The sequence below is a fragment of the Macaca nemestrina genome, chromosome 10 (assembly GCF_043159975.1).
Source record: "Macaca nemestrina isolate mMacNem1 chromosome 10, mMacNem.hap1, whole genome shotgun sequence".
In the NCBI taxonomy this organism is placed as follows: Eukaryota; Metazoa; Chordata; class Mammalia; order Primates; family Cercopithecidae; genus Macaca; species Macaca nemestrina.
The window spans coordinates 9,442,278-9,464,175 of NC_092134.1; the positions used below are offsets into that span (position 1 = coordinate 9,442,278).

Below are 21,898 nucleotides of genomic sequence, written 5' to 3' on the forward strand. Positions count from 1 at the left end.
AAAACACAGAATACTGACTGTTTTTAAAAAGAATTGTTTATTTACTGAACCTGGGGCATATTAGATACAACCAATTTTAAATTTACATATTTTAAGTCAATTTTGAAGTGTTTCACACACAAAAAAAAAACTGGTATGCAACAGTTGTCCTAAGGTGAAACTCACCTCATTAATAAACTGTTGCAAGTGTTCTCACCCAAGGTGGAAAAACTGCTTATCCTGAACATGAAAACCTGTAACAAATTTAAATTAATTATATAAAACTCGTTACTTGTAGTCTTCCCCTTACAAAGATCAAAAAAAAAAAAAATGTACAAGTAACTAATATATATCAGTCACAACATAATCCTGGATCATCCCCATACCGAAACCAGATGCTCTTTTAATTTTAAACCCATCATCAGAGAACAAGAGAAAGTCATTTCATTTTACACAAAACAAGATTCACATGTGCCAAAAAAGAAAGACCCAAGAAAAACAAAAACCCAAACCCTAATGCTGACACTGATGTTCAGTGCCCTAAACAGTGGCTCAAAGGCCACTGATCAAAAATAAAATAGTGGCTGTATATCACTGCAATGAAATCCAAGAGGCTTTAACCCTTTGGCATCAGAAATCTGGATTTTTCCAATTATGTAAATGTTTATTTCCTACATGCCAAGAGTGGGGGAAGTGAATGTGCCAGTGTGGAAAGAAAAGGAGCCACCACTCACTGGGACACTCAGAGAATTGGCTTTAACAGACAATTAGAAGGTTAGACAGAAACCCAAAAATGGTTATTAGCTGCTTGTGTCATCAATTTAAGTGGAGATGATTAAGTCCTAAGGTACAATGTAAAAATGTGTGCGGGAAAATGTATGCTGAGTCGTACTTTTAAAGCAAAAGAAGAAAACAAAGTATGAAAGTACCCAGCCTGGCGGCATACGCCCAAGTCAGAGAGCTCTGCCATTAGGATGGGCAGAAACCGTCAAGATTCATACTGTTGTTTCTCATAAAGACTCAACAAAATGAATCTGTAGTGACTTGAACCACAGACTGAGGGAATCCAAAGAATGCAGTCATTTTAGTAAAGTACTATGAGGCTTTGTGCTGATTTCCTGAACAAACTGCATTATATTATGAAAACACAAGTAAAAGAAGTAATAAAAACTATACTCCCATATTTCACTTACAGTGTTTGAGTTCCTGGAAGGACCTATATAATGGAGGCAGCATTCAAACAAGAAATTATGCCAATCAACTGTCAAATTTGCACTATAATTTTCCTAAAAAGGTGTTTTTCCCCCAATATCTATTCATCACAAAGAAACATAAATTGTGAATGTACAGTTCAGAAAATAAAAATGGAGAAACTAATGACATTATTATGACCAAGGTGTTTGGTAAACAGTGAATTCTGAGTTGGGATCATCAGGAAGAGGCTTTTTAAACAACCCTCCGGACTTCAAAAAATCTCTTCAGGTAGTAGATCTGTCCCAATGTCATGGCAACTAGAACAAGAGCTTCAAAGAAGGACCAAAGGACCACTCTGCTGTTTGTGTTGTCGTTGACTGTTGAGGACAAAACAAACAAACAAAATTTAACAATTCTCCCCCAAAAAACATAGGCATCATATTCTAGTCTTCACTCTCTGTGAAAGTAATATTGTGTACACCATTCATAGAATAGATGTTCCTCAAATTAAGATGGAGTTACGGCCGGGCGCGGTGGCTCAAGCCTGTAATCCCAGCACTTTGGGAGGCCGAGACGGGCGGATCACGAGGTCAGGAGATCGAGACCATCCTGGCTAACACGGTGAAACCCCGTCTCTACTAAAAAATACAAAAAACTAGCCGGGCGCAGTGGCGGGCGCCTGTAGTCCCAACTACTCGGGAGGCTGAGGCAGGAGAATGGCGTGAACCCGGGAGGCGGAGCTTGCAGTGAGCTGAGATCCGGCCACTGCACTCCAGCCTGGGCGGCAGAGCGAGACTCCGTCTCAAAAAAAAAAAAAAGATGGAGTTACATCCCAATAAACCCAGCTTACGTTGAAAATACCTAAGTCAAAAATATATTTAATACACCTAACCTAGCAAACATCATAGCTTAGCCTAGCCTACCTAAAACATGATCAGAACACTTACATTAGCCTACAGTTGAGCAAAAACATCTAACAACACAAAGATTATTTTATAATAAAGTGTTGTATATCTCATATAAGTTAAACTGCATTTTATTATTATTTTATATTTTATTTATCAAGTTAGTGAACACTGCACCGAAAGTAAAAAACAGAATGGTTGCATGGGTACTTGATGCTCAGTTTCTTCTGAATGCACATCAGAATTTCTTCTTTTGCACCATCATAAAGATGAAAATTTCTAAGCGAAGTCATTGTAACCTATGGGTCACCTATACTGTAAATACTTTTGTCTCTGAGCAACTCAACATACTCAGAAGCAAATATTTTTTTGTTTGCTCTGTTGTCCAGGCTGGAATGCCATGACACAATCATAGTTACTGCAACCTTGAACTGGACTCAAACAATCCTGCCACCTCAGCCTCCTGAGTAGCTGGGAGTACAGGTATGCACCAGTCCATCCGACTAATTTTTTCTGTTTTTGTAGAGAAAGGGTCTTGCTATGTTGCCCAAGTTGGTCTTGAACTCCCGGCCTCAACTGATCCTCCTGCCTCAGCCTCCCAAAGTAGAAGCAAAGATTTTTAAAAGAAACCTTAAAGATTCACTGGGTACAGCCAAGTCCATTCTGCTTGTATACAGGGAGCCGAAAAGAAAAGGTGACTTGCCCAAGGTCATAATTCTAGGGTTAAAACCCAATCCAACCATCTTTCTCCCTCACCATTGAAATGTCCCATATTAGTATCCATTTTGCTGAATCAGAAAACTGACTTCTAAAAAAATTAAGAAATTATTTCAAAATCACCGTTATCCAAAATGCAATTATTTACAACATCAAAATATGGCAGTCTGAGTGTCTTTTTCCCCAAATATGTGACAAATATTTGTTCAGCACCTGTGTACTTGGCAATTGTTCTCAATGGAAGAGGTTACTCAGTTATATGGATCAATACTGACAGTTACTACCAGACCATCAAATACAAGACAAACTATTCTCATCTGTCCTGCTCTCAAACTAAGGATTTGATCCTTAAAGTAAAATAGACATCTACTCTATGTTTATTTATTATACTCAATTTGTTACATTCAAGTTTCTGATCAAATTATTTTTATTTATTTATTTATTTTGAGTCAGAGTCTCACTGTCACCCAGGCTGGAGGGCAGTGGCGTGATCTCAGCTCACTGCAACCTCCGCCTCCTGGGTTCAAGTGATTCTGCTGTCTCAGCCTCCTGAGTAGCTGGGATTACAGGTGCTCAACACCACGCCCAGCTAGTTTTTGTATTTTTAGTAGAGATAGGGCTTCACCATGTTGGCCAGGTTGGTTTTGAACTCTTAACCTCTGGTGATCCGCCTGCCTCGGCCTCCCAAAGTGCTGGGATTATAGGCATAAGCCACCACGCCTGGCCAAATTCTTTTTATTTTTAAATGTATTTTATTTTATTTATTTATTTTTTTTTTATGTTTTATGTTTTGACACAGAGTTTCACTCTTGTTGCCTAGACTGGAGTGCAATGATGCAATCTCAGCTCACTGCAACCTCCACCTCCTGGGTTCAAGCGATTCTCCTGCCTCAGCCTCCCGAGTAGCTAGGATTACAAGCATGCACCACCACACCCGGCTAATTCTGTATTTTAGTAATGATGTGGTTTCTCCATGTTAGTCAGGCTGGTCTCGAACTCCCAAACTCAGGTGATCTGCCCACCTCAGCCTCCCAAAATGCTGGGATTATAGGCATGAGCCACCCTGCCTGGCCAATTCATTTTATTTTTTAAAAAAACAGGGTCTCGTGTTGCCCAGGTTGGTCTCAAGCTCCTGACCTCAAGCAATCCTCCTGCCTCAGCCTCTGAAGCAGCTAAGACTACAGGCACAAGCCATTGTGTCCAACTCTCCAGTCAAATGCTATAGCCTTAGCTTTTAAAAATTACTATGTAGGCCAGGCACAGTGGCTCATACCTGTAATCCCAGCACTTTGGGAGGTTGAGGTGGGCAGATCATGAGGTCAGGAGATTGAGACCATCCTGGATAACACTGTGAAACCCCGTCTCTACTAAAAATAGACGTGGTGGCGGGCACCTGTAGTCCCACCTACTTGGGAGGCTGAGGCAGGAGAATGGCATGAACCTGGGAGGCAGAGCTTGGGAGGCTGAGGCAGGAGAATGGCATGAACCTGGGAGGCGGAGCTTACAGTGAGCCAAGACTGTGCCACTGCACTCCAGCCTGGGCAACAGAGCGAGACTCCATCTCAAAAAAAATTTCTATGTAGTATTTTATTTTTCTGCAAATGGCCAACATTAAAAACAATTACACTACAATCCCAGCACTTTGGGAGGCCAAGAGGATTGCTTCAGCTCAGGAGTCAGAGGCCAACCCTGGGCAATACGGAGAAACCCAGTCTCTACAATACCAAAAAAAAAAAAAAATAGCTAGGTGTAGTGGCACACGCCTGGACTTCCAGCTACTTGGTAGGCCGAGGTACTTCTAGCTACTTGGGAGGCTGAGGTGGGAGGATCACCTGAGCCCAGGAGGTTGAGGATGCAGTGAGCTATCTTGTCACCACAGCACTACAGGCTGGGCAACAGAGTAAGACACTGTGTCTCTAAAAAGGAAATAGGGCCGGGTGCAGTGGCTCACGTCTGTAATCCCAGCACTTTGGGAGGCCGAGGCAGGTGGATCACAAGGTGAAGAGATCGAAACCATCCCAGCCAACGTGGTGAAACCCTGTCTCTACTGAAAATACAAAAATAAGCTGAGCTTAAAGATTTACTGGGTACAGCCAAGTCCATTCTGCTTGTATACAGGGAGCAGAGAAGAAAAGGTGACTTGCCCAAGGTCATAATTCTAGGGTTAAAACCCAACCCAACCATCTTTCTCCCTCACCATTGAAACGTCCTATATTAGTATCCATTTTGCTGAATCAGAAAACTGACTTCTAAAACAATTAAGGAATTATTTCAAAATCACAGTTATCCAAAATGCAATTATTTACAACGTCAAAATATGGTGGTGGCGTGCGTCTGTAGTCCCAGCTACTCAGGAGGCTGAGGCAGGAGAATTGCTTGAACTCAGGAGGCGGAGATAGCAGTGAGCCGAGATCGCACCACTGCACTCCAGCCTGGGCGACAGAGCAAGACTCCATCTTAAAAAAAAAAAAAAAAAAACAGGAAAAAAAACAGAGTCTGATAAAAAGAAAATAGGCCAGGCACAGTGGCTCATGTCTGTAATCCCAACACTTTGAAAGGCAGAGGCGGGTGGATCACTCAAGCCCACGAGTTCAAGACCAGCCTAAGCAACTTCTGGGTTCAAGTGATTCTCCTGTCTCAGCCTCCCAAGCAGCTGGGATTACATGTGCCCAGCTAATTTTTGTATTTTTAGTAGAGATGGGGTTTTACCATATTGGCCAGGCTGATCTCTTGGCCAGGCTGGTCTCGAACTACTGACCCCGTGATTCGCCTGCCTCGGCCCCCCAAAGTGCTTGGGATTACAGGCGTGAGCCACTGCGCCCAGCCTAATTTTTGTATTTTTAGTAGAGACAGGGTTTCACCATGTTGGCCAGGCTGGTCTCAAACTCCTGACCTCAGGTGATCCTCCCGCCTCGACCTCCCAAAGAAAAATGCACCTTTAAGTTTAAATAGAACACACTGAAGCACAATAACATCAGAATGCAGTGACCTGGGACACTGTCCTCATGCCACTCATATATTAGCCTGATCTAGAAGCAACACGTTATTATTACAACACTGTAGTGAAAGGGTCTCATTATATTCACTGCTGAGGAGTAGGTCCTATAGGAAGACTCACAAAAACAAAACATTATGGGAACCATTTGCTTTGTAAATTTAAACTGAATACCTATAAATTCAATTCTAGAAACTGCTAACACTTTTTATTTATTTATTTATTTTTTTTGAGACGGAGTCTCGCTCTGTCGCCCAGGCTGGAGTGCAGTGGCCAGATCTCAGCTCACTGCAAGCTCCGCCTCCCGGGTTTACGCCATTCTCCTGCCTCAGCCTCCCGAGCAGCTGGGACTACAGGCGCCCACCACCTCGTCCGGCTAGTTTTTTTTTTGTATTTTTTAGTAGAGACGGGGTTTCACCATGTTCGCCAGGATAGTTTCAATCTCCTAACCTCGTGATCCACCCGTCTCGGCCTCCCAAAGTGCTGGGATTACAGGCTTCAGCCACCGCGCCCGGCCTAACACTTCTAAATAAGAACACATAGCTCACTATTTGTGAAACAAACACAGGAGTATCTCCACTCAAATCACGGGTGAGAGAACAAGGTTGGACCCCCTAAAGACTGGAAGACATGTGCTTCCTCTGGCCACTGTGTTCCCAAGAACTTCTATAACTCCAAAGCCATCTGGTCTGAACCAGTTAAACTTGCAAAGTAGAGGAACTTGCCCTCTGACTTAGTTCAGTGCCCTTCCAACTCCAGACTGGGCTGGTCCCCATCTGGGAACAAGGTAACCAACACATGGGTCCCAACAAGGTAAGAGGGAAAAAGTGAAGATTCCAGCTGGTGAGATTAAGAGTGGAGGCAAGGAGAAAAAATTGTGAGGCAAGAGGTTCGAGTGTTTGTAGACAAGCCTTGGTCCATAACATGCCCCACTCCAGTCCTAAAACAAGTGGGGATGAGGGGAGTTCTCCAGGCTATTACATTTACACACCTTCCTGCCAACACAACCTGATGTCTGTGCTCTAGATCCTGAAGATTTGTTTCCATAAGTAGCAAGAACAGATTTAAGGGTGGGAAAAACAGAAACCACATCTGGAAGAAATTCAAGCTGTGCTTATCTCTTTGAGTCACTCTTCACTCCCTACCCCAGTCTCAGAACAAAGATTCCTGACATAGAATCACTGCCCTTAAGACAAGAGCTTGCTCCCAAGCAATCCCCCGCCTCAGCCTCCTGAGTAGCTGGGACTACAGAGGTGCATCACTACGCCTTGCTCTCCTTTTTTCCATTTTTTTTTTTTTTTTTGAGACGGAGTCTCGCTCTGTCGCCAGGCCGGAGTGCAATGGCATTATATCAGCTCATTGCAACCTTGCCTCCCGGGTTCAAGCAAATTCTCCTGCCTCAGCCTCCTGAGTAGCTGGGACTACAGATGCGTGCCACCATGCCCAGCTAATTTTTGTAGTTTTAGTAGAGACGGGATTTCACCATGTTGGCCAGGATGGTCTCAATCTCTGGACCTTGTGATCCACCCACGTCAGCCTCCCAAAGTGCTGGGATTACAGGCGTGAGCCATGCCCCTGGCCACTTTGCTCTTTTATCATCTCCCCAAGAACCACCTGAAGGATGAAAACACCGAACAATGGTGTGGCTCTGAACCTAATCAATGGAATTGGTCTGTCTGTCAATATAGTACCTCTTAATTTTAAATGCAAAAGCCTAATGTTTAATGCTCTATCCAGTTCTAAACAGACTTTTGCAACCTAACACAAGATTTCAATCATCACTGTTTCCACAGAAAAATACATTCCAAGTTCCCAACTTACAAACTTGAGGACCCAAGCTGATCTTCACCTGGTGACTTGCCTGTACTCATGTTTTGGTGTTTTCTATTCTAACTATAGTAAGCCCTCCATTGTAGTAAAAAGATTAAATCTCAGCATCTAGTATTAATCCCACTGGCATGTAAGTTTCAGGTATGTGATTAAAAACCAATGCAATACCCATTTTACAACACTTTTCCCTTCTGAGAAAACGATTAGCGTTATTCCTTAGCTCACCATACATTTTTAAAAACCCAAACTTTTTTTTTTTTTTTTTCCTGAGACAGAGTCTAGCTCTGTTGCCCAGGCTGGAGTGCAGTGGCCCAATCTCAGCTCACTGCAACCTCTGCCTCCTGGGTTCAAGTGATTCTCATGCCTCAGCCTCCCAAGTAGCTGGGACTATAGGTACACGCCACCACAGCCAGCTAATTTTTTTATTTTTTGTAGAGACGGGGTTTTACCATGTTGGCCAGGCTGGTCTCGAACTCCCAAGCTCAGGTGATCCACCTGCCTCAGCCTCCCAAAGTGCTGAGATTACAGGTGTAAGCCACCACGCCCGGCCAGAAAACCAAACTCTTAAAAACTTGCACTAAATCTTAATAGCATTTTCTGGTTTAGAATGAATGTCCCAATAATAAACTACAAAGCTCCATACACGTGTATGCTCAAAAAATATCTCGTGTAGGTACACTTTTAAAGCCAATGCTTTCACACAAAATTTGCGAAGTTTCCAAATGAGGAAAATACAAGCAAGCTGTTGAGTAAAACAATCTTCACCATCAGACGCTGCTGCAAAGTGACGGCATTCACTTACTGGCTCTGTGTATCCTCTCCCGGACTTCCATGTATTCCTGTTCGTGCTTTACAGCTGTCATCGCCACTGCTAGCTCATTGATCATTTCTTCTAGCTTGTTCTGGTGAGCTACAGAATAATTTGAAAACAACACACATTTGTCAATGTCTTTTTTTTTTTTTTTTGAGACAGAGTCTCGTTCTGTTGCCCAAGCTGAAGTGCACTGGCACTCAACCTCAGCTCACTGCAACCTCCACCTCCCGAGCTGAAGCGATTCTCCTGCCTCAGCCTCCAGAATAACAGACTACAGGCGCACGCTGCCACACCCAGCTGATTTTTGTAGTTTTAGTAGAGACGGGGTTTCACCATGTTGGTCAGGCTGGTCTTGAACTCCTGACCTCAGGTGATCCACCTGCCTCAGCCTCCCAAAATAGTGGAATTACAGGCATGAGCCACTGCGTCCAGCCATCTTTTTTTTTTCAAGACAGGATCTCACTCTATCACCCAGGCTCAAGTACAGTGGTGCAATTATAGCTCACTGTAACCTCAAATTCCTGGGCTCAAGCAATCCCCTGCCTCAGCCTCCTGAGTAGCTGAGACTACAGGGGTGCATCACTACACCTGACTACCATTTTATTTTTATTTTTTAGAGACAGGGTCTCACTATGTTGCCTAGGCTGGGGCAATCTCTTTTTGAAAAATACTTATAAAATAACTTTTTAAAATCCTCAGAGAAGGCCTGCAAAAGAAGCTACTTTTGAAATGATTCAAACATCAATTTGGACCACTGATATGAATCATGTCAATTTAATTCTCAAAGCATTTTTAAAAGTCCCTTGCCAGTAGAGAAACCTCTTTCAGGGTAGGAAACATACTATATAATGGTTACTAAGGAAAGGAAAACAACCCCAGAAAATTTCTTTTAATGAAATGTTGTTTCGTAAAGTTCACTATACTATTAACTATGGAAAAGTAGTAAAACACTGAGGAGGGGGACTAAGAGCACAAATAAATACATGTATTTAAAAAATATAATCCTACAAATAACAAAATCTAAGAGTCATGTAACTCTAATATTAATTAAGGAGCAGCACCAAAACAGACTTTTAATCTCTACGAAGCTGAGCAGAGAAAAACATCAAAACGCTCTTAGGAAAATCCACACCAACTCAAACATTCTTCTTTGACAAAGTAATGATTTCACTATAGTGGGGAACAGCAGGCAATGTAAGTAGAGAGACAAGTCCTTAGTGGCACAAGTTTTCAACCAGGTATCCTCTTGAACCAAAAATACACACAAGGTGCTGTTCTGAAGAGTAAGCATATGCTTTTAGGTAGTGCCACGTTATGAGAATGAACAGATAGGCAGGAGAGAAACAGCACCAGGAAACATTCCGGGGGAAAGGGGGATCTCTTCATCCCTGCCCAAGACTGGGTCTCTTCTGGGAATCAAGATTCTCAAAGACAATCCCAAGTTTCTTAGGAGAAACCAAGGGCCTCTACCATTGAAGGTGGTTGAATTGGAATGTCAAACGGTCGCTCACTCGAAATTTCCCTTTGGAAGCCCCATGCACCACATGAAACCGATAGAGCAGGGTTCCTCAGCAGTGGCATTGTCGCCATTTGGACCAAATGCTGTTCCACATTGTGGGACGCTGTCTGATGCACTGTAGGGTATTTAGCAGCCTCCATGGCCTCCAGCCCTAGATGCCTATAGCACCTACCCCCGTCTTCCAATAAAAAATGCCTCCAGAGATTGCCAAATATCCCCTGGGGCAAAAAGATCATCCTCACTTGAGAACCACTGCTTTGGAGGAAGGCTTGATTTGACAGCTGCCATTCATTGACATTAACAAGCAAAAGCAAGAATTTTGGATATATGTTAAAAAATCATCTAAGAAGTTCAATATTCACATTCATCAACCAACATTTTCAAACTAAGTAGGATCAATCTCCAGAAAATAAACCAAAAAAGCCTTTCAGAACTCCTCATTCTCCCTGAAAATTAGTCAAGTCCTACTCTGTAAGTGGCGGTGAAAAATGAGCACAGGAATTACTAAGTAGCAGGACTCTCTAAACTCTATAGATTTCAAAATCTAACCAAACAACTCAGCTTCTTGATGATGTTAGCACTCTACTAATACTGAATATCTGGGACAAGTGTTACCATGCTAATAGGATACTATGAAATGTGTGAAACAATGACGACTAGCTTCAAAAACTCTGGCATGCACTGTGGGGAAAAAAAAACCCACCACCAAATGTACTGGCTCCCAGAAAGCAATTTATCCAAAACCACCAAGAACCAATCAGGGTTTATTACTGGTAACCTGGGCAATGAACAATCTAACTGCAACATACGGCTAAAAGAACTTTTGTCTTTGTATCAACATATGGCTCCTAGAACTGCATTTCATATCTAACCAAGCTTCAGGTTAGGAAGTCTACAAAATACTTTCTACAAAGTCAAAGGCACCATTTGCTATGAGCTATGTTTAATTGGGACTATTGTCCCCTTATCATTGAATTTCCACTCTTTAGCACTCTTCTTAAAGAACAAAGATGTTACTACTAAAATGTCAACAGTGTTTTCAGTGCTATTAGTTTAAAATAACCTAACCTATACTTCCTGTCAACCAAAGAAAAAACCACCAAAAAAATAATCAATCCAATTAGTTGTAGGGGTTTTTTAAGAGAAAAAACACTCTCATGCCAACAAACTGAGGTTAGAAAAAAGAAAGCAGAAATTAGACATTAGCAAACACGGATGCTGTCAAAAAGCAATCCACATACCGTCCCAGGTATCTCCACCACCTAAAGAAAAGTTAAGATATCTTAACACAAAAAGAACCAACAAAAAGTTTAGCTAAACTAGTCATGTATACAAATGAGCAAATAAAGTATATGCCAGGATTAGCAAATAAACAGAAAAAATAACCCAAGACACAAGGAATCTACATGCTCACAAGAGCACAAAATGACTAAGAAAACCTGTTAGAACAAATGTAAAGAACAAAAAAATCCCAGCACTTCAGGAGGCCGAGGCGGGTGGATCACCTTAAGTCAGGAGTTTGAGACCAGCCTGGCCAACATGGTGAAACCCCGTCTCTACTAAAAATACAAAAATTAGCCAGGCATGGTGCTGTACATCTGACGCTACTTGGGAGGCTGAGGCAGGAGAATCACTTGAATCCAGGAGGCAGAGGTTGCAGTGAGCCAAGATCAAGCCATTGCACTCCAGCCTGGGCAAAAGAGCAAGACTCCATCTCAAAAAAAATAAATAAAAGAAAAATGAAGAACAAAAAAACAAACACTAGCCTCAAGAAACTTTTTTATTAATTAGGAGACTTGCAAAAAATAAAAAGCATATTTCACAAAAAGTTTTTGGTTAAGAAATTTTTAAAAATGCCACTCAGATGGGTAAAAATGTATAGAACTAAAATTAGCTCTTGGAACGTGATATCAATATTCTGAATGTTCATCTCACCTTCTGTTTCCATGTCTTGTCCTTTTGGAGCCTCCCCAATATCAATGGTGAACATTACTATTTTTGGAGTCATGGTGGACATCCGGTTACTAAAACAAAATTTGTATGTTCCATCCATGTGAGCAGCAAATGTGTATTTCCCACTGGATTCTCTGTCTCCTTTGTAAATTCCTTTGTTATCTGGTCCTGTAATCTGGAGGCAAGAGAGAAACGCATAAAATGTCACAAAAGATTTAGTCATAGACTTTATAAGTAATGTCTAATGGCAGTAAGAAATTCACCAAGAATATGGCTGGGCATGGTGGCTCACGCCTGTAATCCCAGTACTTTGGGAGGCTGAGGCGGGCGGATCACTTGAGGTCAGGAGTTCAAGACCAGCCTGGCCAACATGGTAAAACTCCGTCTCTACTAAAAATACAGAATTAGTTGGGCGTGGCGGCGCCCACCTGTATTCCCAGCTACTCAGGAGGCTGAGGCAGGAGAATCGCTTGAACCCAGGAGACAGAGTTTGCAGTGAGTCGAGATCGTGCCATTGCACTCCAACATAAGCAACAGAGCGAGACTTTGTCCAAAAAAAAAAGAAAAGAAATTCACCAAGAATATGTAACTTTCACTTAGCTCCACTTCGTAAGTGATAATAACCATTTGGTCTGCAATTCTCCCACTTTATAAAACAAGGGTTGCCTTAATGGCTCTCTAAAACACCTTTCAGTTCTGACATTTATGTCTTATTTATCCTTACTAAACCCCTCAGACAGAAAGCTCACCTGAAATGTGGTCTCTAACTGGCCTAATATCAGCAACAAACATGCAACCGTGACTGACAGCAAAACTCAAGATAAAACAAATATCTTTAAAATGAAGAATTTCTGCATCACCAACAAACATGCAACTGTGACTGACAGTAAAACTCAAGAAAAAAGAAATCTCTTTAAAATGAAGAATTCCTGCATCCCTGGTTGACGTCTTGATTGCAACCTCATGAGATATTCCAAGCCAGAACCACCCAGCTAAGCCTCTCCGTAATTCCTGGCCACAGAAACCACGAGATAATAAACGTTTGTTTTTTTAAAATATAAACAAAATGAATTTTTATCAAATTTCAAGGTTTTCCAGATTCCTGCCGAACAGTGAAGGAATTCTGCTTTATCTGAGATGCCTGAAGGCTTAGGGGAAAGGACTAGCCTGGAAATGAGAAGACCCAAACTGTCATCCCAGTCTGCTACAAATCAGTTGTTAGGCTGTGGTCAAGCCAGTCGCTCTGTCAAAGTCCATGTCACTCGCATAACTTCGAGACTGGAATAGTTGATCGCTAAATTCCCAGCTAAGTCTAAGAGTTTCTCCTTTCCGTTATCCCCTTATTTTTGGATTTCACTTGTATTGTGTAACTTGTGCCCAGCCCTACTGAGTACACTGTCAAATAGAAACTTTTTAGACTCAATTAGTCATGCCAGCAGATGAATTAAAATAAAAATTAGCGACACCTCATTCTTTTGGTTTACAAAACATGGGTGCAGATTTAGGGACTGCTGGTTTCTTAATTTCCTGTTTTCTCCTGATACTTCACTGCACTGCTTACTCCTAAAACGCATGATCCAACTCCCCGTCTCTCTTAGGCAGAGGAGACTAAACGAGGTAGCTGGATATTTGTCTAAGAGTAGAACCTTAAGGTTGTTTCTATGAAAAATAAACACGACGCGAAAGTATGCCTAGTATTCAATAGCTTTTTAATCCTCAATCGATTTAAATCTATTTTTTGGAAAAGTTTCCGTGCCATGTTCCAGCATTAATCCGTAACACGAAGGAAAGCAGGTGCTAATTGGATCGAGACCCCCCACAAGCTAACAGCGACTGAGAAGCGCCTATGGGGCCCGGGCTGACACGCGGCGCCTGATTCACAAAGCTCGGCGAGAGATTCCAAGAGGAACCCGTCGTTCAAGGAGAGAAACCAAAGCAACCAAGCATGCCGAAGGAGCCCCCAGGGAATCCCGGAATCCGGGCAAGTCGCGGGAAAAGGGGCCGTTAGGAGGTCGCCGTGGCCGGGGCGGGGCGGGGCGGGGGGGTGGCGGCCTGGGCTTCTCCAGGACTCGGACAGCGACTTCTAAGCCCGCTCCCCAAGCAGGCCCCGCGCCGGCCCCACGTGCCACCAATCCCCGAGCGGCCACGCGACCAAGCCTCGGCCGCGGGCATCTCGCCCGCACCTCCACGTCGATGTCCAGGAAGCCGCCCTCCGCCACCTCGAAGATGAGGCCCATCTTGGTGCCCGAGGTGACCCGCTCAAAGAAGCACTCCTCAGCATGCGCGTCGATGCTAACGAAATAGCCCGAGACCGTGGCCAGGAGAGCGGCCAGGAGCACCAGCAGTTCAGCAAGCGTCACCATGGTGGGGCTGAGGCCGAAGCCAGGACCCGGACTGCGGCCTCCAGAGCCGCCGCCGCCGCCGCCCCGCTGCCTTCTCAGCCACCGCCGCCTAAGCTCCGCCCCTTCCGACTGCGCCACTAGTGGGGGCTGATGCGGGCGCAGCGGATTGGCGGGCGCCGGCAGCTGCCACGTAAAGGACGCATGGCAGCCGCCGAGGGACAAGCGACTGTGAGCGGCCCGAGCCTGGACGGCGGCTCCGAAGGACCAAAATTTTTCCCTAGTCCTTTCGCGTCAAAGCTAAGTTCATGTGGACTTCTCAGGAAAACGACAGTGTCCAGAAGCCTCTGCAGTGCCCTCTTAGGATTGTCCAGGACGATGGCGAAAGATTTGCAGGCAGCAATAGGAGTTGAGGGAATGTGCGGGCTGAAACTAAGGTTTTTTTCTTCTGTTTTGTTTCGTTTTTGAGACGGAGTTCTCGCTCTGTCGCCCAGGCTGGAGTCCAGTGACGCGATCTCGGCTCACTGCAACTTCCGTCTCCCGGGTTCAAGAGAGTCTCTTGCCTCAGCCTCCCGAGTAGCTGGAATTACAGGCGTGAGCCACCACGCTTGGTTAATTTTTGTGTTTTTTGTTTGTTTGTTTTTTGAGACGGAGTCTCGTTCTGTCGCCCAGGCAGGCTGGAGTGCAGTGGCGCGTTCTCGGCTCACTGCAACCTTCACCTCCCGGGTTCAAGTGATTCTCCTGCCTCAGCCTCCTGAGTAGCTGGGATTACAGGCGCCCACCACCACGCCCGGCTAATTTTTGTATTTTTAGTAGAGACGGGGTTTCACCATGTTGGTCAGGCTGGTCTTGGTGTCCTGACCTCGTGATCCGCCCACCTGGGTCTCCCAAAGTGCTGGAATTATAGGTGTGAGCCACCGCGACCGGCCAATTTTTTTTTTTTTATTTTTTAGTAGAGATGGAGTTTCGCCATGTTGGCCAGGCTGGTCTGGAACTCCTGACCTCAAGTGATCCGCCCTGCTCGACCTCCCAAAGTGCTGAGATTACAGGAGTGAGCTACCGCGCCAGGCCTGAAGCTATGGGTTTTGAGGGCTGTTTATTTGTTTGTTTGCTTAGATTCGGGGTCTTGATCTGTCGCCCAGACTGGAGTGCAGTGGCGCGATCATAGCTCACTGCAGCCTCCAACTCCTGGGCAAGTGATCCTCCTGCCTCCGCCAGCCCAATAGCTGTGGGATTACCGTGGGATTACCGGCGCGAACCCCACTGGTTTTTAGGTTTCATGTTGCCTCTCCCACCCCCTCTCCTTCCCGGGGACTGGGGAGCGGTGGAGGCTCATACAGACCTGAAAGGGGCACCAAGGGATCCTCCCGGGTTGCTGGAATCTCTAGTATCTTTACCTATGTGGTAGATACATGAATGTCTACTTTTTTTAAAAAATCGATTAGACTGTACATTTTTACTTTATTTTGAGACAGATTTTCATTCTTATCACCCAGGCTGGAGTGCAATGGCATGATCTCAGCTCCCTGCAACCTCAGCCTCCCGGGTTCAAGATATTCTCCTCCCTTAGCCTCCCAAGTAGCTGGGATTACGGGCGCCCGCCACCACACCCAGCTAATTTTTGTATTTTTAGTAGAGACGGGTTTTCACCATGTTGGTCAGGCCGGTCTCGAACTCCTGACCTTCAGATGATCCACCTGCCTCGGCCTCCCAAAGTGCTGGGATTATAGGTGTGAGCCACTGCTCCCGGCAACTATTGCATTTTATTTTACTATATGTATGTAATACCTTAACCACGCACAAAAAATTAACCTTGTTCAGATTTTCCGAAGTTAGAATTCTACCACTTCCTCAAAGTCTTGCTGCTTCTCCATGCCCCTTAGCCCTTACCAGCTGCTGGAATGGTCTTTTCATCCTTTGAACCCTGGCATTCTCCTACTCATCCCTCAGAACCCAAATGTCACCTCTTACCTCTAAAATGTTCCTAGACATCCTTCTGCCAAATACTAGCCCCTTCCTCTGTGTTTACAATGCAGATTTGTTCCTAGTGGATTACACTTATTTTCTACTCTGCCTCACTCATGAAGGCACCAGACTGGATTTACTATGCTGTCTTCTTCAGGCCCTGCCACAGGGCCACAGAAGGACCTCACACATTACATGTCAATTGAGGTCACAGGACTGACCTGAGAATGAGGAGCCTGGGTTGTTACTCCACTTTTGCACATAGCTGTGTGACCTTGATTATTTTCCACCATGTCCTGGCCTCAGTTTCCTTATCTGTAAAAAGGGAATGACAGCACAGGCCTTGCAAAATTGAAGGGATTATTTCTTTGAAGACCAACAGGCAATAGGGGGCAGTAGTGTCCCAGGATCCAGTTTCCCCCTTCAGGTTTCAAGAAACAGGGGCAGCTGCAGTGATGAAGGCTTCCTGACTATGACAGTGTACAGTTGACTTTAAACAACATGGGAGTTGGGGCACCGACCCCTGCACAGTCCAAAACCCTGGGATCTTTTTTTTTTTTTTTTTTTTAACATGGAGTCTCCCTCTGTAGCCGAGACTGGAGTACAGTGGCACAATCTCAGCTCACTGCAACCTCTGCCTCCCGGGTCCAAGCAATTCTCCTGCCTCAGCCTCCCAAGTAGCTGGGATTACGGGCGCCCGCCACCACGCCCAGCTAATTTTTGTATTTTTAGTAGAGACGGGGTTTCACGAGGTTGGCCAAGCTGGTCTTGAACTCCTGACCTCAGGTGATCCACCCACCTCAGCCTCCCAAAGTGCTGGGATTACAGGCATGAGCCACTGTGCCTGGCCTCATTTTTGACTCCCCAAAAACTTTACTTTTTTTTTTTTTTTTGAGATGGAGTTTTGCTCTTGTCGCCCAGGCTGGAATTCAATGGCACGATCTCAGCTCACTGCAACCTCCACTTCCCAGTTCAAGCAGTTCTCCTGCCTCAGCTTCTTGAGTAGCTGGGATTACAGGCGCCTGCCACCATGCCTGGCTAATTTTTTTTTTTTTTTTTTTTTTTTTTTTGAGACGGAGTCTCGCTCTGTCACCCGGGCTGGAGTGCAGTGGCCGGATCTCAGCTCACTGCAAGCTCCGCCTCCCGGGTTCACGCCATTCTCCTGCCTCAGCCTCCCGAGTAGCTGGGACTACAGGCGCCCGCCACCTCGCCCGGCTAGCTTTTTTTGTATTTTTTAGTAGAGACAGGGTTTCACCATGTTAGCCAGGATGGTCTCGATCTCCTGACCTTGTGATCCGCCCGTCTCAGCCTCCCAAAGTGCTGGGATTACAGGCTTGAGCCACCGCGCCCGGCTTTTTTTTTTTTTTTTTTTTGAGACAGAGTCTCGCTCTGTCACCCAGGCTGGAGTGCAGTGGCACAATCTCACAATCTCGGCTCACTGCAAGCTCCGCCTCCTGGGTTCACGCCATTCTCCTGCCTCACCCTCCCGAGTAGCTGGGACTACAGGCGCCCGCTGCCACGCCCAGCTAATTTTTTGTATTTTTAGTAGAGACGGAGTTTCACCATATTAGCCAGGATGGTCTCGAACTCCTGACCTCGTGATCTGCCCGCCTCGGCCTCCCAAAGTGCTGGGATTACAGATGTGAGCCACCGCGCCCTGCCGCCCAGCTAATTTTTGTATTTTTAGTAGAGACGGGGTTTTGCCATGTTGGCCAGGCTAGTCTCAACTCCTGACCTCAGGTAATCTACCCGCTTTGGCCTCCCAAAGTGCTGGGATTACAGGCATGAGCCAACGCGCCCAGTCCGAAAACTTAACTATTAACAGCTTACTGCTGACCAGAAGCCTTAGCAATGACAGTTGATTAGCATTTTGTTTGTTTGTTTGTTTTTTGTTTTTGTTTTGAGATGGAATCTCGCTCTGTTGCCCGGGCTGGAGTGCAGTGCTGTGATCTCGGTTCACTGCAACCTCTGCCTCCTGGCCTCAAGTGATTCACCCACCCCGGCCTTCCAAAGGGCTGGGATTACAGGCATCAGCCACTGTGCCCAGCCAATGACAGTTGATTAGCATATTTTGTATGTTATATATATTACATGCCGTGTTCTTAAAGTAAACTAGAGAAAAGAAATTGTTATTAAGAAAACCATGGCCGGGCACGGTGGCTCACGCCTGTAATCCCAGCACTTTGGGAGGCCGAGACGGGCGGATCACGAGGTCAGGAGATCAAAACCATCCTGGCTAACACAGTGAAACCCCGTCTCTACTTTAAAAAATACAAAAAACTAGCCAGGGGGAGGTGGCGGGCGCCTGTAGTCCCAGCTACTTGGGAGGCTGAGGCAGGAGAATGGCGTAAACCCAGGAGGCGGAGCTTGCAGTGAGCTGAGATCCGGCCACTGCACTCCAGCCTGGGCAACAGAGTGAGGCTCCGTCTCAAAAAAAAAAAAAAAACATAAGGATGAGAAAGTATTTACTCTTCATCCTTGTCATCTTTATGTTGAGCAGGCCAAAGAGGAGGGGAGGAGTCAGGGGTTGGTCTTGCTGTCTCAGGGGTGGCAGAAGTGGAAGAACTGGTGGAGGTGGGAAGAGAGGCATGAGAGGCAGGCATACTTGGTGTAACCTTTGTTTATTTATTTATTTATTTATTTATTTATTTATTTATTTATATTGAGATGAAGTCTCGCTCTGTCGCCCTGGCTGGAGTACAGTGGCTCAACCTTGACTCACTGCAACTTCTGCCTGCCAGGCTCAAGAGACTCTTCTGCCTCAGCCTCCCAAGTGACTGGGATTACAGGCGCCGGCCACCACGCCTGGCTAATTTTTGAATTTTTTGTAGAGACGGGGTTTCACCATGTTGGCCAGACTGGTCTCAAACTCCTGGCCTCAACTGATCGGCCTGCCTCAGCCTCCCAAAGTGCCAGGATTATAGACGTGAGCCACGGTGCCAGGCCAGGTGAAAAAAATCCATATATAAGTGGACCCCTGCATTTCAAATCTGCATTCTTCAAGGGTTAACTGTGTTGTTGAACTCAGGAGTTCTACTGGTGATCCCCTACCTCCCCATCTTCCAGACTGGCAGACATCCTGCCTTCCCTGGCAGGTCAGTTCTGTAATGTGGCTCCAGTGCCGTCACTGGAGGGAGACAGCCTAGAGCCTCTTCCTCCATGCTTACCAACACATTGATACGCCTGTTTCCCACATGTCCCTTTCTACTGAATTTTTTTTTTTTTTTGAGATGGAGTCTCGCTCCGTCGCCCAGGCTGAAGTGCAGTGGCGCAATCTCCACTCACTGCAAGCTCCGCCTCCTGGGTTCACGCCATTCTCCTGCCTCAGCCTCCCGAGTAGCTGCAACTACAGGCGCCGCCACCACGCCCGGCTAATTTTTTGTATTTTTAGTAGAGACGGGGTTTCACTGTGTTAGCCGAGATGGTCTTGATCTCCTGACCTCGTGATCCACCCGCCTTGGCCTCCCAAAGTGCTGGGATTACAGGCTTGAGCCACCATGCCCAGGCTTTTTTTTTTTTTTTTTCTTGAGATGGAGTCTGGCTTTGTCGCCCAGGCTAGAGTGCAGTGGCGCGATCTCAGCTCACTGCAACCTCCGCCTCCCGGGTTCAAGCGATTTCCTGCCTCAGCCTCCCAAGTAGCTGGGATTACAGGCGCATGCCACCATGCCCAGCTAATTTTGTTTTTGTATTTTTTAGTAGAGACGGGGTTTCGCCATGTTGGCCAGGCTCATCTCGAACTCTTGCCCTCAGGTGATCTGCTCACCTCAGCCTCCCAGAGTCCTGGGATTATAGGCATAAACCACCGTGCCTGGCCTCTGCTGATGATATCTACAGAGATATTAAGGTATCCTCTTAAACCAATAGATACAGCCCCTTTTGTTTTCTATTTTTGTTTGTTTCCTTTGAGACAGGGTCTGGCTCTGTCACCCAAGCTGGAGTGCAGTGGCACAAACATGGCTCACTGCAACTTCACATTCCTGGGCTCAAGCGATCCTCCCACCTCAGGCTCTCCAGTAGCTGGAACCACAGGCACATGCAGCCACACCTAGCTAGCTTTTTGTTTGTTTTTGTTTTTTGTTTGTTTTTGTTTTTTGTTTTTTTAACTACCCTTTTTAACTATTTGTAGATATGGAAATCTCCCTATGTTACCCAGGCTGGTCTCAAATTCCTGGGCTCAAGTAATCCTCTCACCTTGGCCTCCCAAAGTGCTGGGATTACAGGTGTCAACCACCACTCCTGGCTTTTTTTTTTTTTTTTTTTTTTTTTTGATACAACCCTTTTTGACTTCCCAAGCAACCCAACCGTAGAAGAATGCCAAAAACAATTTTGATTTTATCTAGAAATTCAATGTTAATTTTCGGCTTTGAACTGATTAAATAATAGTTCTAAGTCCACCTGTCAAAGAATTTAAAAGTGGGGCTGGGCACAGTGCCTCATGCTTGTAATCTCAGCACTTTGGGAGACCAAAGAGGGCAGATTGCTTGAGTCCAAGAGTTCGAGACCAGCCAGGGCAGCATAGCAAGACCCCATCTCTACAAAAAATACCAAAAAATTAGCCAGATGTGGTGGCATATGCCTGTAGTCTCAGCTACTTGGGAGGCTGAGGTGGGAGGATCAACCAAGCCTGGGAGGTCAAGACTGCAGTGAGCCGAGCTGTGATAGTGCCACTGCACTCCAGCCTGGGTGACAGAATAAGACCCTGTCGGCAATAAATAAATAAGTAAATAGTGGACATTTTTAGGATCTCAGTGGAACATAGTGAATTGTATATTGTAGGGTTTTATTATATAAATCAGGGGACTCAAATTCAAATGCTTTCAGGGATCAGGCAGTTTATGTGAATCAGAGATGGCACTAGCATAGGCAGTAGGAGAGGGGAGGATTGTAGCAAACTGTATCATAGGATATCATACCTATATACGTTCAATTCCAGTGTCTGAAAACACAGGTCACCAAACCAAAGATCAACCAGAAGTCACTATGTTTCTAGTTTACATTATAAATGTAATTGACTATGTTATCTGAAATCAGAAAAAAGACAAAGGTAACTGTAATCACAGTACTGTAAAATGATTACTATCAGCTGCTTGACATAGTTCTAGTTTTTTGTTGGTTGGTTTTTGGTTAGCATTGTTGTAGCCATATTTACTCATCAGGTGTTTTTCAACATTACTGTTTCAGGACCTGAAGTCAAATTCACCCAGAGGATCACAGGCTCTCAGGACTTGACAAGTCACCCACAGTAAAGGTGCCTTTTTTTTTTTGTTTTTTTGAGACAGAGTTCTACTCTGACACTCAGGCTGGAGTGCGGTGGCATGACCTTGGCTCACTGCAAGTAGCTGAGATTACAGGCGGCCACCACCACACCTGGCTAATGTTTTGTATTTTTAGTAGAGACGTGGTTTCACTCTGTTGGCCAGGCTGGTCTCAAACTCCTGACCTCGGGCAATCCACCCGCCTCAGCCTCCCAAAGTGCTGGGATTACAGGCGGGAGCCACCGCACCTGGCCAAATGTGCATTTTTAAGGTTATCAACACAGGTTGATTGGCATGAGCTCATGTGCCATCAGGTGCATGAATACATCCAACAGGACAAACAGCTGGCACATGGTGAGTACTCCATACGTATCTGATGGATAATGAATGAACCTCTTAACGGCCATCTGGCCCAGAATTGACCAGGTGGTAA

The 21,898-nt window shown here is 45.2% G+C and overlaps 1 protein-coding gene across 2 annotated transcripts; it reads right to left on the reverse strand.

The window, feature by feature from the left end:
• Positions 1-18: 18 nt before the first annotated feature.
• LOC105493941 (transmembrane p24 trafficking protein 2) lies at positions 19-14,363 on the reverse strand. 2 transcript variants are annotated; one of them, XM_011761973.3, is made up of 5 exons: positions 14,090-14,363; positions 11,889-12,081; positions 11,195-11,215; positions 8,423-8,530; positions 19-1,550 (listed from the first exon to the last, which is right to left on the reverse strand). In XM_011761973.3, the coding sequence occupies exons 1-5, from the start codon at positions 14,267-14,269 to the stop codon at positions 1,426-1,428; spliced, it is 627 nt and encodes a 208-aa protein (XP_011760275.1). In that variant the 5' UTR covers positions 14,270-14,363; the 3' UTR covers positions 19-1,425. The 2 variants fall into 2 exon arrangements, with proteins under 2 accessions (XP_011760275.1, XP_011760285.1); XM_011761983.3 differs by lacking the exon at positions 11,195-11,215 and having other exon boundaries at positions 14,090-14,360.
• Positions 14,364-21,898: the final 7,535 nt, after the last annotated feature.

Bases quoted from the DNA above. Each gene is read 5' to 3' on its own strand.
- LOC105493941 (XM_011761973.3), bottom strand. From the start codon at position 14,269: ATGGTGACGCTTGCTGAACTGCTGGTGCTCCTGGCCGCTCTCCTGGCC. The intron at 8,531-11,194 runs GTATGTGGATTG...ATTATTCTGTAG, and splicing joins TGGTGGAGATACCTGGGACG to CTCACCAGAACAAGCTAGAA. The intron at 1,551-8,422 runs GTAAGTGAATGC...TGTCCTCAACAG, and splicing joins GGAGAGGATACACAGAGCCA to TCAACGACAACACAAACAGC.